This window comes from Hippocampus bargibanti, linkage group LG13, assembly GCF_051943395.1.
Source record: "Hippocampus bargibanti isolate YZ-2025 linkage group LG13, ASM5194339v1, whole genome shotgun sequence".
Lineage (NCBI taxonomy): Eukaryota > Metazoa > Chordata > Actinopteri > Syngnathiformes > Syngnathidae > Hippocampus > Hippocampus bargibanti.
Window position 1 is genome coordinate 15,974,589 of NC_142746.1, and position 16,657 is coordinate 15,991,245.

At 42.9% G+C, this 16,657-nt stretch overlaps 2 protein-coding genes across 3 annotated transcripts in view; one reads left to right on the forward strand and one right to left on the reverse strand.

Moving 5' to 3' along the window:
• The window catches only part of jag1b (jagged canonical Notch ligand 1b), a 35,709-nt gene extending 27,311 nt beyond the window's left edge, over positions 1 to 8,398 (forward strand). The window contains exons 19-26 of one of the 2 annotated variants that reach the window (XM_089011837.1): positions 57 to 84; positions 1,052 to 1,137; positions 1,683 to 1,796; positions 1,928 to 1,995; positions 4,019 to 4,258; positions 4,617 to 4,757; positions 4,925 to 5,066; positions 6,475 to 8,398. In XM_089011837.1, coding sequence (XP_088867963.1) covers positions 57 to 84; positions 1,052 to 1,137; positions 1,683 to 1,796; positions 1,928 to 1,995; positions 4,019 to 4,258; positions 4,617 to 4,757; positions 4,925 to 5,066; positions 6,475 to 6,953 — 1,298 coding nt within the window. In that variant the 3' untranslated portion in view covers positions 6,954 to 8,398. Of the gene's footprint in view, positions 1 to 56; positions 85 to 1,051; positions 1,138 to 1,682; positions 1,797 to 1,885; positions 1,996 to 4,018; positions 4,259 to 4,616; positions 4,758 to 4,924; positions 5,067 to 6,474 lie in introns of both variants that reach the window. The other variant, XM_089011835.1, reaches the window with a different exon arrangement.
• Positions 8,399 to 12,318: 3,920 nt separating this feature from the next.
• slx4ip (SLX4 interacting protein) overlaps positions 12,319 to 16,657 on the reverse strand; it is a 28,462-nt gene continuing 24,123 nt past the window's right edge. Inside the window, exons 7-8 of the mRNA XM_089012034.1 lie at positions 13,355 to 13,461; positions 12,319 to 13,277 (exon numbers count right to left, since the gene is read on the reverse strand). Of these exons, the coding sequence (XP_088868160.1) occupies positions 12,554 to 13,277; positions 13,355 to 13,461 (831 nt within the window). The 3' untranslated portion in view covers positions 12,319 to 12,553. The remainder of the gene's footprint in view (positions 13,278 to 13,354; positions 13,462 to 16,657) is intronic.

The window sequence follows — 16,657 nt, forward strand, 5'->3', positions numbered from 1 at the left end:
GAACAACAAAAATAAAAAACGCACATGTGCTCATTTGGTTTTGCTCTCTCTTTCAGACACCAACGACTGCAGTCCACACCCATGGTAAGTTGGAAGCAGATTAAAGTGTACAGTCTATTCAAAATTACTCATAGGTGTGAACGGGTGGAGCTTAGCACAACGGTTACTGCACGTGTGGTCGACCATGCATGTCACTCCTAGGCCTTCAGTAGTGCTGTGTCTGAATCAGTGAGTGTGGTGCGACATTACTACGCGTCCACGAGAGGATGTCGTTGGCCAGCAAATAACTTGTGACTTGAAGAAACTTAAGAAATACTTATGGATGTGTGGATTCATGATAACCTCGTAAAATATTAATATTATTTGTTATTTTTGCTAGCTTTCGAGCTGTCCAACCATTTTTTAATGATGTCCTTCTATTCTTGAAAAGTCTGTCTTGAAAATGGCTTTAACAGTAACTCTGCACCCAAATCCATTTCTTTCTCCTTCAGCCATTTTGGGTAGAAAAAAACACTATTAAGTTAGCACAAAAATTCTCGCTACTGATATAGTGTGCTAGCTCTGACCAGTATGCGCTTATCACTAGCGGCTAGTGATACAATAATTGGCTAGTGACTACCCAATCATTATTCGCAAAACTCTGTTATTGCCAGGCCTAAGGTTGCCAACTCGTACTCTAATTGGTGAAAGCAACTGTTTCACCGCCATAGATTTTTATGCTACAGGGCCTGCAGAATTGTTTGTGAAGGGGTCCAGGTACATTTTTGACCCTGGAAACAAATGATGGCTGAAATGTGATTAAATGCTTACATACGAAACACATCTGGAAGCAAACAACAGGGTAAAAGCAATGAAAGGAGGCTAAAAGACATTTTGGAATTATTTAATAAGAATTCACAGACAAAATTAGCATCAGTCTGTGATTCAGATATTTTTGGCCAGGAGAGAAGGCCTTGCAGGCCCTAACAGCCCGCCACTGGGGTAATATAACTAGTTTTGGTCTTGAACTGTACTTAAACCGCTTGTAATGACTTGACCTCCCCTTTTACAGCTACAACAGCGGAACCTGTGTTGACGGAGACAACTGGTACCGCTGCGAATGTGCCCCGGGCTTTGCAGGTCCAGACTGTCGGATCAGTGAGTATTAAGCTCCGCATCCTCCACCTCGCCAATGTCGCCGGTCCCCGATCCTCGTTTGAGCTGTCATGTTGAGCGCAGGCGGCCGGCGGGCCCGCTAGAAACAGCCGGTCTTGCCAGCCAATTATCTGGGCGTTGGACTACGGGCTAGGCCGAGCCATTTCAGTGTCACTCCACCAGGCCCCACTGCTGTCCCCAGGGGAAAGCGGCTTAGTGCGCCAACAGCTAATCAGCCATGCTCTGTGACACTGATTACACAGATTGTTTTCCCTCTTAAAAGCTTTCAGATGGCCACTTTTTTTTCCCATTGCAAAGCCTTTGTTCCGTTAAGTCTAGTCTGTTACTCCTGCATACTTGCGAGTGATGCTGCTTTTAAAGTTGAATAAGGAGGAGGGATAGGGGGGTTCAGGACCCATTCCATGAGTTGTTTTCTTTTAACTATTGTGCTGTTTAAATGCCACACTGCATTTTTTTTCTGACCAATTCGACCTAGCGTTTGCATTTTTTTTGTTGCTCAGTAGCCTTTTTCTTTTTCCTTGCTGCAGATATCAATGAATGCCAGTCGTCCCCATGCTCCTTCGGCTCGACCTGCGTCGATGAGATTAATGGCTACAGATGTCTATGCCCGAGCGACAGAAGCGGGTCGCACTGTCAAGAAGGTACTTTCCTCCTTCAAAATAAGACTCATCATTTACATCAGCGCTGCGTTCCTGCTATATTTTAACGATGCGCTTTGTTTTCGTCGCAGTGACAAGAAAAGCTTGCTCAGTTAATGGCCACGTGATTTCAGATGGGGTCAAATGGGATGAAGACTGCAACACTTGCCACTGTTCCAACGGGAAAGTCGTATGCACCAAGGTATGTGAGGCACGGATCGAGCGCGTGTCAACGAGTGTTAATGTTTTCTATTGGGAGAACGTGTGCGTGAACAGCGACAGGATTAGAAGCAGACGCAGAGTGGGTGTGAGGCGGCAGAAAAAGATCTTAGGTCGGGCCTCTGCGGTGTCACATTCTGGACGGCGATGATGTCGTTTGTTTTGAAAGGAAACACAATGGCACTGGTCTTGTGCCAGTTTCATATATCCCACCCTCGCGCTGAAGGAGGATGAGTCATTTGATAACTGACAAGGCCTGAAGTAGCGTTCTCATTCCCATCTAAGCATTTAATGAAACAAAGGTGACATTTTCTCTCAAGAGGAAATGCATCATGGGGTGAAAGTCATCTTGAGTGGCCTCCAACCAGCCGCCCGAGGGGGTGTGAGGGGGACATGGCTTGATATTGAAAAAATATCCAACCTTTTTTTTCCCTTTTATGGAAAGAAGCATACATGTCATGCTGGTAATATACTGTACACACATTGACATGATATTTTTTTTCTCCAGATTACCGTATTTCTCCGCACCGGAGTATAAGGCGCACCCCCAATGAATGATATATTTTCAAACTTTTTCCATATATAAAGCACACCGGACTGTGAGGCGCAACTTCAGTTTAAAAGGTTTTTCAAATATAATGTATAAATATCAAAAAGTTTTCCAAATATAAGGCAACACCACATTATAAAGCGCTACAGTGTGTATCGGCAGTTGTATTACAGTTAGCGTAGCTCCTGAGCGCGTTTAGCTTGTTTGCCTTAGCTGCTCCGATTCCAACTTTTACCCTTTAAAACGGTAACTTCATTCTTATCGGGATTTGGTCTGACAAGTCCCCACGAGGTGACCGAAAACAAAACAAGAAATATGCCATTAGAAAGTTATTTCTGAGGTATTTTTGAGCACGGGCTCAAATAAATTGTCTTGAAATCAACATGTTTTAGTTTAATAAATATATTTTGTTTCATGTTTGAAATGGGGGTGCCAGGGGCCAAATCCTTCGCATAACTCGTCCCCACCATGTAGGAAAAATGTGTGTGTGCATGTGTGTAAAATATTCAAAAGTGAGCAATTGGAAAATTCCACTGGCATGTCTGGCTGCCGCTGCTCACCCGCAGAAAAACTTGTTTCTGTAAAGTGTCCTTGAAAGTTTTGAAAGGCGCTTATCAATGAAATTTATTATTATTATTATTATTACAGTAGAGGCTGGGTTTATGCACTACTTCTGCAGGGGGAAATGGAGTCGGTGGCTTCTGCCAGTAGTGATGAGGCCTGTTGTGGCTCAATATTACTTCACATATAAGGCACATCTGTGTATAAGGCGCAGGGCCTTCTTTTGAAGAAAATTAAGGCTTTTGGGTGTGCCTTATACCAGAAAATAAATAAATATATAGGTATCTAGCTAGCTATGCAGCAAGCTATCTAGCTAGCTACCCGGCTAGCTAGCTATTTGCTATCTATTAGCTATCTAGCTGGCTAGCCAACTATTGGCTATATAGCTATCTAGCTAGCTTGCAATCTATTGGCTATGTCCTCGAGAGTTTTGAAAGGTTCTTATAAATACAATGTATTATTTTAATTATTATTATTATTATTAGTTATCTATTAGCTAGCTAGCTTTCTATCTATTTCAGTTACTTCCAGGCTGAGTGAACGCTGTCGCATGTAGCTGCCGCTGCTCACCCACAGAAAAATTTATCCTGTGACTGTAAAGTGAACTTGACAGTTTTGAAAGGAGCGTATAAATGCAATGTATTATTATTATCGTTATTATTATTATTATTATTAAAATATGGTACATTTGTCCCCCCAACCCCTTGGACATAGAGAATTGAAATTCATACGTTTACTACCCTTTCCAATATTGATTTGAATGTCACCTGAAGGACACGCAAGGGGAAGTAATGTGTGAGATTGCGTGGAAAGCAAAATAACCCAAAAAGGTGACTCTGACAGAACATTTTAGTGGACAGAATTGCTTCATCGGGTGTCCTTCTATTTTCTACAGATGTGGTGCGGTCCAATGACTTGCCATCTCGGTGCCACCGTTCGAGGTGGGTGTCCTTCAGGCCAGAACTGCCTCCCCATCAGGGAGGGACACTGTTTCGTCAAGCCCTGCCTCGGACTAGGGGAGTGCTGGCGCTCCAACCATTTCCCGCCAACCCCCAAATGCCACCCCAGCTCCAGTTACCAGGATAATAACTGCGCCAACATCACCTTCACCTTCAACAAGGACATATTGACGAGGGTGAGCTGGAATCCCTGTTTTTTACTTGGTTGGGGCGAGGCATGCTTAAAATGTCTTCTGTTCGCACTGAATTGGATTTCGGGACTCGTGTCACTCCACTCAACCCACAGAGATTAGTTTCAGGAACCACAAGGATTGAAGAGGAGCTTGGGGGACATTTGCCACATGGGATCATCACTCACAAGCACGACAGCGAATAGAATCTCGCACATACTGTAAATTTGTGGTCTCCAATCTCAACCAGCTAGCTCGTAATACACACTACAAAAACATTTGCAGACCTCTTCCCTTTTTACCCCCTTCCACTTCCTGGTTAGATTTCTGTTGACATTAACATATGCCTCATTTTGTTCTCCAGGGTGTGCAGAGCTTGACGGTGGAGAATGTGTGTAACCAGCTCAGGCGCTTGTACGTGGTTAAGAATTTCTCCTTGGAGCATTCCGTATCCATAACCTGTGACCCGTCATTCTCGGCCAGCAACGAGATCCATGTTTGCATCGTGAGTAGCTCCTTCCACTTGTCGTCAAAGTCGTATTTGACTGTCAGCATTAGAACGTATGTGTGTTGTTTTCATTCACATTGATTGTGTTGTGCAATCAGTTTGACAATCTAATTGTAAATCTCTCTTTTGTTTTGTTTTAAACAAAATCCTTTCTGTACACGTAGTCAACAGAAGATCATCGTTTGGACGGGAGCCCCATAAAAGAGATCACTGAACGGATAATCGACCTGGTCAGCAAACGCAATGGGAACAACACCATCATCGCCGCCATCGTGGAGGTGCGCGTACCAAGTCCCAGCAAAACTGGTATGAATCCTCGGCAAAAAACACATTCAAGCCCTTCAGGTTTTAATCAGGCGTGCACGCAGTTGTGTTTAAAATGAAACGGGGCTTAAAGGACAACCGACGTCCCTTTTTTGTTTCCTAACTGACATCAGAAAAACGTTTTATAGCATCTAAAATACCCAAAACACGCAGTATGATATTTTTAGTCAAATGCAAAACACCAATAAAAATTACTTAAAGTGTCTAAAAAATACTTCAATTTGAAACCGGAAGTGGCCAGTTTCAGAAGGCCCCGCCCCCATGTTCGTGGTGTCACGGCAAGGCGTCTTGCCTTGCTCAAGAATCAAAACAATGGCTTCAGATTCGGAGAATATGCTTTCTTGTTACTCATCCAGTTATGAATATGATTCAAATAGTTCTGAAGAGGAAAGCATACATGTTTTCAATCGATTAAAGCATTTATTCCGTGTCATTTTGAGGGGGGAGATGTAGCACCCAATCTGTGTCATCTGGGGGGGGGGGGGGGGGAATGTAGCACCGAAAAGAGGCAGAAGAGGGCGACAAAGTTCAGTGGAAATGAGCTGATTAATTCCTTACATTTTTTTGTCAGTGAATATCAAATAGATGCTCGGTGCCACACACAAGGATTCACTATCGCGTTATTTATGTGTTTTCCTTCTAATTTCGGCATCAATACGGATCAACACGAAGTTTTCAGACCAAACAAAGTATTGCAAAATGCATTGAGGTCATGCAAGGTATGTCCTTTCTCGGTGAGGGGCGTTCCTTCAGTGACGTAGGGTGAGGACTCGTCACCAACTCAAAAACAAGACTTCCGGAATATTCGGCACGAGTCTTAAAACGTAAAACATAGCTATATGCGGTGGAATCTTTGTAAAATACGCTCAGTAGAAGTCATTTGAAGCCATTTTACAAATTTGTAAAAAATGTTTTCTCCCGAAAGAGGAGTGTGTTAAACTTTGACAGGTTTGCAATGAAATGGTAGACATTTGGAACACATCTTGGAAAAGCCATAAATTGACTAAAAATTGACAGAAATAGCTGAAACTCTGGTGAATGGTCTTCCATAAACTGAATAATGTGTGGTTGTAATTTGAAATAATTAGCTTTTTAATCAAAGCCACAATAGAAATTTTCATGGGTACGCACGCATCTTTTTGGGTCACCCTGTATGTAGTTGAAAATATGGTTGGAGTCGCTGGGATTTGCGACGTTGCGTTGGCCGGGCTCGTAACACTCCCACATGTCCGCCATTCATCAACAGACTTGACAGCTAAGAGAGCCCCCTCCCCCGCTCACGGCTCCGGGGTCAGGTTGCGCTTGCAAAAGCAGTAATACGTTAAAAGCCCCGTTATCCTTTTTCACTTTTGGATTTTTTGGCTGACCGTTAAATTTCTTGTGTCTCCAGACTACCTGGTGCCCCTCCTCAGTTCGGTTTTCATCGTCCTCTGGTTCCTTCTGCTCATCTCCCTCTTGCTGTGGTGCTTGCGTCGCCGGCGGAAACAGAGCAACCCCGGCGGTAGCAGCGGCGCGCCGGCCGCCGGCTCGGAGGACAATACCACCAACAATGTGCGCGAGCAACTGAACCAGATCAAGAACCCCATCGAGAAGCACGTGGGCCTCTCCGTGGCTATCAAAGATTATGAAAACAAGAACTCCATCATTGCCAATATAAGGACAAATCACCCCGAGGGGGACGAGGACGACAAGGAGAGGCACCTCCAGAAGGGCCGCTTTGCCAAACAGCCGGCGTACACGCTAGTGGAGCGGGACGAGAAGATCTCCAGCCCCAACTCCACGTCCAAACATCCAAATTGGACTAATAAACAGGACAACAGAGACTTGGAGACGGCAAACAGCATAAACAGAATGGACTACATAGTATAGCAGACAGCTGTGTTGCTGTGCAACCGAGCCTTAAAAACATCTTTGCACCCAAGTGGTGGGTGAACCAGGGGAGCTTTTTGGCGTGCCCAGTTGCTTAACTGTCACGTCATGTCATTCGTAGCCCCGCAGTATTTTCCTATGTTGCCCGTGTTAATTTAAATTTTGACAAGCTGGCTTACACTGGCAGTGACGGATGCTTTGGTTGGCTGGAAACACAAGGCACTGGTATACATTTCACTGTAGAATGTTAAGTTTACTCCATGACATTTCGCCCCCCCACCGCCTCGCCCCTTTTGTTTTTTTAATGTAGTGGAAACATGGAATGCGCTCCTGTTGTAATTGTTGTACAATGACTAAAAACAACCCTGTTGCGTTCGGCACTAGAGCTAATCATTTTAGTGGTGTGCTTTTTTTTGAATTTGTTTTGGAGAAAAGTGCCTTTTTCAGCTTTAGATTTTGCCACTGTCAAATGAGGAAAGAGAGAAAAAAAAGTTTATTATTTATTTTTATTTTGGCGGGAGGGGGAGGTTCGGAGAGGGGGTACGGGGTGGGTTTAATGTCAGCAATTGCTGCCAATATGAAGAATTTATGTGTTGATTTAGAATATGTAGATATGTACATTTTTTTTAATTAATCATTGTGTATATTTGATTTATTAATTTAATAATCAAGAGCCTTAAGATATCATTCCTTTTTATTTATATGTTCTGTCTAGTTTGAAGGTTTTGCTAGCTGTGGAAGCTTACCATCATTTCTTGACTCGTTTCCTCCAATGCGTTCGTTCTAAGAAGCCAAATGCCGGAATTTCAGAGGCAAATGATGGGCACTTTTGGCCTCTGGCTTTTTTTGTTCTTTTTTTTTTTTTACATGTTTGATATTTCATTCATTTGTTGCCAGGACATTGACTGAAGGCAAGTGTGGATAAATAAAGGCTGCTTGATGCGTGGGATGGACAAGGTGGCAGACATATTGCTTGCCATCAGACGGTAAGGGAAGCAAAAAAAAAAAAAAAAAAAGTCCGAAAGCATCCTCAACTGTTTTACTTTCACATTTCAACGGCTGTCGAGATCCACCAACGTGACAAGGAAGGTCGCACGAGTACGACGAGCGAGGATTCCCATCCGCATGAGTCAGGATGATATCATAAGCTTAGACTGTGAGTACTTGAAGAGTGGATTGGCGATGGGAACACTGTGGAAACCACATGAAATACGCTGCCTCTCTTGACAAAAGTTTTTGTTTGCATCGTTTCTGAGCACAGTTCTTTTTAATGAGACTCTCAAGACAAACATGTTTATCTCATTTGTTAACCCCTGTCGAGACCATGGCAACATTTTTGACTTGTTTGAACTTGAGAACAATGTGTTGATCTGGCAATATATTTTTGAAAGTTGTATTTATTAAATATTTTGTATGAAAAGAGAATTAAAGATGCCTTTGTTCTAGAGGTCGTGTGATGAATGTCTCTCGAGAATTTGGGGTTTGAATGCATTCACAGCGCTGGAAAAAAAAATGTAACCAGCACGCCTAAAGTTTTCTAAATCAGCATATTGACATATGTGGTGGCCATTTCATCCATTGCGGAAAACCGCAATGTCTCACGCGGACTGTAAAATTTGTCGAAGGATCTCTGACCTGGTGGGATTTTAAGCATTGATGGAACCGAGCCACGCACCAAATTGGCCTGGAGGGAAATTATACCAAAGTTCCCTTCCTCAAAATTGTTCTCTGAAGCAAGACATCACGCAGCCAGGTCAGGCGGTGCGCCGCATAAACACTCACCCCAATCACTTGAATGTGATCAAAACCATCAAGCTACTTCAATGTTTGCACTAATAGTGCCGTAAATTCATCCAGCTGCATGGTGACGGTTTGCCTGGAAAAATGCTCAGATGCATAAAAGCTGCAGTTGGAATGCAGGGTCTCTAAATTCTGACCTCTTCTTAAATCATTGATCTTATGTCAGTCCTATGTTAACTTTCTTTTAATCGAGACATGAAATGGCACTGCAGCTTATACCTTTAGAATAAATTACAGACGCTCCCCAACTTACGAACATTCGAGTTACGACAAAACTGTACATACGACCATTTTATGGTTACGGTATGTTGAAAAATGTTTGGACAAAAATACTATTAGCTAGATTTTGTATTGCTCGCCTTTTTTCGGCTGAGCTCACTTGCGATTGGCTGCATATTGTGCTTCGCGCACACAGACACATTGGACGTTTCAAGGGCTGCATATTTACTCGACGGACACTAAGGCTGACCAATTAGCGTCCGGCTATGGTAAAGTGTTACCAACGATTTCAGGCCCCGATCTGTCGAGCTCGCTTATGATTGGCTGTGTAGAGTATGGGGGCCGGGAGGAAATCCCTCTTCCCAGTGAGGCTCCAGGAGAATGCAATGCATAAGTACTTCCCCTAAACATACATTCCATACAAACGATAGCACTGAAGCAACTTACGACCAAACTCACCTTACGAACGACCGCTCGGAACGTATCTCGTTCGTAAGGATGGGTAGCGTATGTGTTGTGGTGTATTGGCAACGAAAGTTGTTTGGTTAGTATTGATGCACAGGCTTGCCGTAACTAGCATTTGCCATCAACTGCGTATGTGTGAATGTTTGACACACATCCCTATGTTGTTGTTGAAAATGGTGCACAATGCAATGTTTGCGTTGCGTTGTCTGCTAAAAGCCACATGGACGAACGTTCGTTTGGCAATTTGCATACTTGGCACGACAGCCAATCAGAAGCCTGTTTCGTGCTTCGGACTATACCATGACTGTAAAGTGTACTTGAAAGTTTTGAAAGGCGCTTAGAAAGAGGAGTCCACGTGGCTAGTAGCAGTTTGCTTGTAGCTTTTGCTTTATTCAACAAAAGAAACGTTTGATTTGAAAAAAAAACTTTTTTAAGAAGTTGTCGGCCACCTGGGCCAAGACGTTTTGAAAGTTGTACGCCCGACGTAAAAGTTGTACGCCCCGGGCCTCCAGGGAGACGTTATTTCAAACACTGGTAGTATGCAATAAAAATAGTATAGTGAGGAAAGATGGCTTACTTTTCTCAAAGACCGGACGAGTATGTGGAGCGCATGGAACTGTTGTTGGGGGCACATAATGTCGACGGCGGCAAGTCATTTTATTGAGCTCCATGGTTGCATTAGCGTATGGACTTCTCCGTAATTTAGTGCAATCTGCCAAGCCCAAACAACAACTTTTGTGGCCAATACACCACAATTATCAACATCTGAATGGCAAAAGCAGAGAAATGTATTTTGCAGTGCTCTTATTTTGATGGGAGACATATTACATTACATGCCAGTTGTAAATATACTGTAATTCCTTCACAAAAGTTGACTTGGGCAGCTTGCTTTAATAAAACTGTAAGATTGACAGGGTTTGAGGACTTCTTACGCTTCTGCAGATTGTTGTTTCAAATGAAATAGGATTAAAACCAAAGCGAGACATTATTACCACCTCATCAGTATAATTTAAAATATAACCGACGTCACTTTTTTTGTTTCTTAACTGACATCAGAAAAACGTTTTATAGCATCTAAAATACCCAACACACACAGTGTGATATTTTTATTCAAATGCAAAACACCAATAAAAATGACTTAGTGTCCAAAATCTGCAACAAAAAAAAAGAGCTGCGAATTGGGCATTTTCAGAAAGTCCCGGCCCCAGTTTGTGACGTCACGCCAAGACGTCTTGCATTACTGGAGAATCCAAACAATGGTTTCAGATTCGGAGAGTATGCTTTCTTGTTACACATCCAGTTATGAATATGATTCAAATAGTTCTGAAGAGGAAAGCATACATGTTTGCAATCGATTAAAGAATTTATTCCATGCCATTTTGAGGCAACATTGGGGGGAAATCGATCACCAGAAAAGAGGCACAAAATGGCGACCTCCTGTGGCCACCTCCGTTTCCACAGGCTGATAAATTCCTTGGAATTTATGGAGCTTGGACGCCCTCTTCTGGCGGCTTTTGGGTGCAACACTGTTTTCAGACCAAACATGTACAGCAAAATACATTGACGTGATGGAAGGACTGCTACAATGTGTCTTTTTTTCGGTTAGGGGCGTTCCTTTAGTGACGTCACGTACGGACTCGTCACCAACTCAAAAACAAGACTTCCTGAATATTCAGAGCGAGTCTTAGAACGTAAAATATAGCTATATGCAGTGGTATCTTATTAAAATACGCTCAGTAGAAGTCATTTGAAGCCATTTTACAAATTATGGACACAACTTGTCCGGAGATGTCGGTCCTTTAACCTAAAAGCACCACATTTGCTCTTTCTTCCTAACATTTCTTTGGTTCCAATGACATCGGTGCCTGCTGAGGAAGCAACCACTGATCTGATAATCTGATAGAAGACTTTCACTGTCAATGTGCTACAAGCTTCAGGCTTGTGGAACGTTTGAGCAAGGCATTCAACAGACTTCTATCATATTTCTTCATGGTTGCTTCCCAACGACAAGCGGGAAATTTACGTGTCTGTCAAAGATGGTGTGTGTTTTTTTTGTTGTTTTGTTTTTCCCGGAGAAAAGACGGACTTATCCAGATCATAAAATGTCTTTCCAACAGAACGAATGTTTATTAAAAGAGTATATGATAGGGTGACATGTCATCAAGTATAGCGTCGTGAGTTTGCAATCGCGTTAGGAGTGGCAATTGAACTGTTGTTACTTTGAACTCTTTGGAGATGAGTGACTGTTGACAGAACCTCAGCTGACACGGACTGTGGATCTTGATCTCTTGATGGGAGTAGATTGTCAAACGCTTTGGTACCACAGCCGATTTTTCACTAGGTGGGCACCCAAAAAAAAAAAACACATAATGCAGTAATCATGAAAGGTCTGGAGATATTTCCAATATTGTTCATTTCATGTATTTTGAATCTTAACTACATGAATACATATGAATGGGAAGGATGTGTGAATGAAAATGCTCGTAGAATTAAAACGAATAAGAATAAAAACAAACAGATGAAATAAATCTGGAAACAGCAATCAATCAAAGCAGAGCTGAAGCAGGGAAAGTGTACAATTTACAGACACATGGGAGCCGCAGTACTTCAGCCTAAAAGCCATGACGTACTGCATGGCTCCTGGCTGTCTGAAATCCCCAATCCTTAACACAAAACCCGAGTCTAAACTCCAATTAAGGGGTTTTTTACTTTCATTTGCAAGCCTCTCCTGACCACCACTACTTATGGGTGGAGGCGAAGCCTGTTTCAAGTATTTGACAAAACATAATTCAAAACGCTCATGTATCAATTATGTGCTCTGTACTGGATCCGTATGTGCGGCTTTGTGTGAGAAGAATAGTAATTGTAGTGAAAGGCTGAGTGTGTGTGTGTGTGTGTGTGTGTGTGTGTGTGTGTGTGTGTGTGTGTGTGTGTGTGTGTGTGTGTGTGTGTGTGTGTGTGTGTGTGTGTGTGTGTGTGTGTGTGTGTGTGTGTGTGTTTGTTTGTGCACAAGTGCAAGGGTGGGAGGAAGGCTGGTGGTCGGTGACGGGGCTTGACACAATTTCGTTTCGATCTGGATGGCGTCAAGCATTTTTACTGTAGCTCGTCTGTCCCCCTCAGGACCTCTTCAGTCGCCGTAATCTCGAGGTTCTGGGCACATTTTCACTTCCCTCCTCCCCGCCTACAGATCTGGAACTAATAGAGGAGTCCGAAGATGCAGGCTTGACAGATAGGCCCCTCCGACTTGTGGCCGGCCTGTTTTGGTTCGTCTGTGCTCTGTTATTGCTTGTGAGGGGGAGCCTCAGGTCCCGTTTCCCTGGAGTAAGCAGCTCTACTTCCACTGTGGTTTTCTTGTATTCGGAGACTGGGAAAGCCTTGGACTCTGCCTTGGTTTCGTCTGGAGGATGGGATGGCGGAGGAAGAGGGTGGTGTTCGGATGTTTGCATTGCGGTCAGAGGACTTTGGAGGCCTGTCCTCTTGGCCTTGAGTGGGCGAGGGTCTTCGGAATCGCTGGGTTTACCTCTCTTGCTCCGTCTGGTTCCCGGACTGATTTCTTCCGAGCCCACTGGGGCCATGTTAGTCTTCAGGTTGTCTGGAGAGCTACGGTCACTTTTCCACTGATAGGTCAGGCTTTGGTCTTGAGTCACAGCACTGGAGAGCAGTGGCTGTCCCCTGATATTTTGAGGGGCCGTGTTTCCAGCACTGGGGGCACTGATGAATGAGTGTGCGTGGCGATCGTCACATTTGCTGCTTTGGTCTTCAATGCTGGCTCTTTGCTCAATATTCTGTTCCCTCACAATGAGAACCCGGTGCTCTTGCTGGACATTCGACTTTTGGGCTCTGGACAAAACAAGCAGATACTTGAGCATCCTGTCTGACTGGAGAGGTCGGAAAGTTCTGAATTAGATCATACTTACATCTTTTGAAGAACGGTTTTCTTTATTTTTGTGGCGCAGTTGAAAGACTCTTGGATTTCTCCTTCTCTGGAAAAATATTCGGATCTGCTTTGTTCACTCAGCTCGGTCTAGAGAGGACAAACAGAATCCATGTAAACAAAAAATATTATCCCTGGCATCCTTGGGAAAGTTTTGGCTCCGCTGCAGACAGCTGTCATCTTGTAGCAGTGTCGGACAACATTCACCAGAACACATAAAAAAAAATCATAAAAATGAGAACACCATTAGATCAAGTCAAACCCCAAAGGATGTTTTGTGAAGGAATTTGTTTAATTTGAAGCGTCTACATTTCAAATAGATGACCATATATTGCCGCCACATACAGCCTTGATCATAGTCAGTCCCTCATTTCTCTAAGTGATCATATCAAATATGGCTGATTTAATGGCATTTAGTTTAAATTACCGTGACTAAGTATTAAAGAGTGGAAAATGCAAAAAGAAAAAACAAACACTGATGAGCATCTGAAACAGAATTGGTTAAAAAGCCACCACATGTGAAATAAAACATCAATGAAAATAATGATTGCCGGTTTGGTAGATAATTCAAATTTAGGCTCCCAGGGACAGGGAAAACCTGAAAACAGTGTGGTAATCCAGCAAACAGCCTGGATTTAAAATCACAACACTTTCAACAAAGGTCAGAAAAAAAAAAAGAAACACATGTGCATATTCACAATTTTCACTGACCATCCAATTTTATGTTGATATAATTCTCTGACGTCAAACCCAACAGTTAAGACATTATTTTTCGGATCATTTTTATCCTATAAAGTGGTTGGTAAACTGATCAATCCAAAATGGGAAAAGCCTATGCGGTGAGGTCTGGCTTGGCAAACCGACTCTGCGCTCCAAATGCATCAGAGGAAATATAATTTGTGACAGTTATAGGAAACGGATGAAGGAATACACAAACTGGAGTCTGAAGACTGTGTCCCACCCAGCCCCCTCAAAAAAGATCCTTATTTATTGTATCCTGCACTGAACCCTGACGACACAAGGGGCAACAAAAAGAGACAAAATAACGCAGAATCAAAATGAAAAGTCCGATTACGAGGGGAAACTCACAAAGAAAAGTTATTTCCCGACCATTCTGACCATTGATCTTGCCCACAAACACAAGAATGCTCGCACAGGAAGTGTTCCACAGACTATCTTTTGTGTAGAGATTGAGTCACGACGTAGGGTGAAGGTCAGTCTTTTACGCCCGTTCTCTTCTACACTGTGGGGGGTATTGGAGATGAGGGGAAGGGGGCTGCCTTTGGAAATGGGACAATGACCCAGATACAAACCCATGCCCAGCCAACCAACAATTCTGAGAAAAGTGTGGGTGCAGTCGGGTGCTTTGCAAAGCCTTGAGATGTGCTCTTTCATCCGTTGCCGATGAATAAACGGCGCTTGAAAATAAACTTGAAAGAAAAATCAACAAGAAAGAAGAAGGGGAAGGGGAAGGGGAAGGGGAAGGGGAAAGAGAAAGTTTATACATTTAATAATATTAATAATAATACTACTACTACTAATAATAATACATTTCATTTTAAGCACCTTTCAAAGCTCGCAAGGACACTTTACAGTCACAGACAAGCATAGGTACTATAACAAATAAAATACAATCACAAATAGAATACAATAAATAAAATACAATTATAAATAGAAACAAGAGAAAGAGCTACACAGAAAATGCAATTTTAAATAGGTGGGTTTTGAGATGGGATTTGAAGGTGGGAAGAGAATCGATGTTACGAATTTTGGGAGGAAGTGAGTTCCAGGGTGTGGGGGTAGATCAGCTGAAAGCTCTGTCCCCCATCGTGCTGAGACGGGCAGGGGGGGCACACAGAGGTGGAGGGAGGAAGAGGATCTGAGGGAACGGGAGGGAATAGAAATTTGAAGAAGCTCGGATAGGTATATAAAACAAAAGGAGATGATTATAATATAATATAATATAATATAATATAATATAATATAATATAATATAATATAATATAATATAATAATAAATAGTAATAAAAATAATAACAATAATAAGAGTTTCTACAAAGTCATAACAGATGCGCATTTATTGCTCCTCCGTGAGGTTCTTCCACACCCCGAATCTTGTTAATTCAAAGAAAACCAAACGAAAGCTTAGTTGATGAAGATGAGATCAAGCTGGCAAGATGCAAAAGAGGACACCTGTCAAACACACACGTAATGACTCAAGCTCCGTATTGAAATATTTTAATCCCTCACTCAACTCGACTTTTTGAAAAATAAACGATTGCTTTTCATTCACATGCCTATGAGCACAATTGTCGTGGCACGGATACAAAAGGCTTAAATTGACACCAAGAATTATGATAATAATGAAAAGTAAAAAAACTTTTTTTTCACTGCCGGAGCGGATAACATCTCCTGCAGAGAAGCAAGTCCTACTGACTGCGTCCCTCACCCTTGTGAAAAAGAATGCTCTGTTTGTCTAAGCTCACCAATATCTCCCTGCTTAAAATCAACGAACGTGCATGGACATGGACGGTAAAAACCGAAGACAGGTCATACCGCTTTCAACAACGAGGTTTGTGGAGACACCCATCTTTGTAAGGATTAACTTAAGCCTGCCAGTATGTGCTCGTGTTGTGCAAAACAATCAAGGCAGCCATGTGACATGAAAATAGGACCGAACCACGTGTCATTCTCGCCCTGCACTCGGTCCAGGTGGAGAAAATTGCATGCTTTGGTCCCCCTGGGAAAGCTGCGGCGCTTTCTGTTGTGAAACGGGAACAACTGAGGCGTGGTGAGTAAACACAAAGTCCCGTCCATAGCGCAGAAGAAGTTGTGGAGTGGGAGTTGGGGCAGCGGGTGGGGGGGTGGACTGGAAACACATCTGCTCTGCCTTTGATCCAAAGTTCTGCAGCCCAGCACGCCACTCACCTCCGTTGCCCACTCTGCGGCAGACTACAAAATAACAGCCACAATCCTAAACACTTGCTCTTCCTTCCCATGCTGCCCTACCCACTGCTGGTGCTGACTCACCATAGGAGCAACTCTTTAAACAGGATTTGGGTGTAGAAAGGTCAAGGGAAACTGTTTTTGCAAAACCTGTGCCTCAGGTGTCCAAAGAGCTGCAATTCTAAAAGTGCTTATACACGACGGCAACAAAATGGACTTCCCTCAAAGACGGGATTGGACCCAAGATAAGGCAGCAAGCACACTTGAATTCATTCAAAAATCAGTTTACATCAAACACAGGTTTGGTTTATCTTTTTCGCTACATGCTATCAGACAAAAT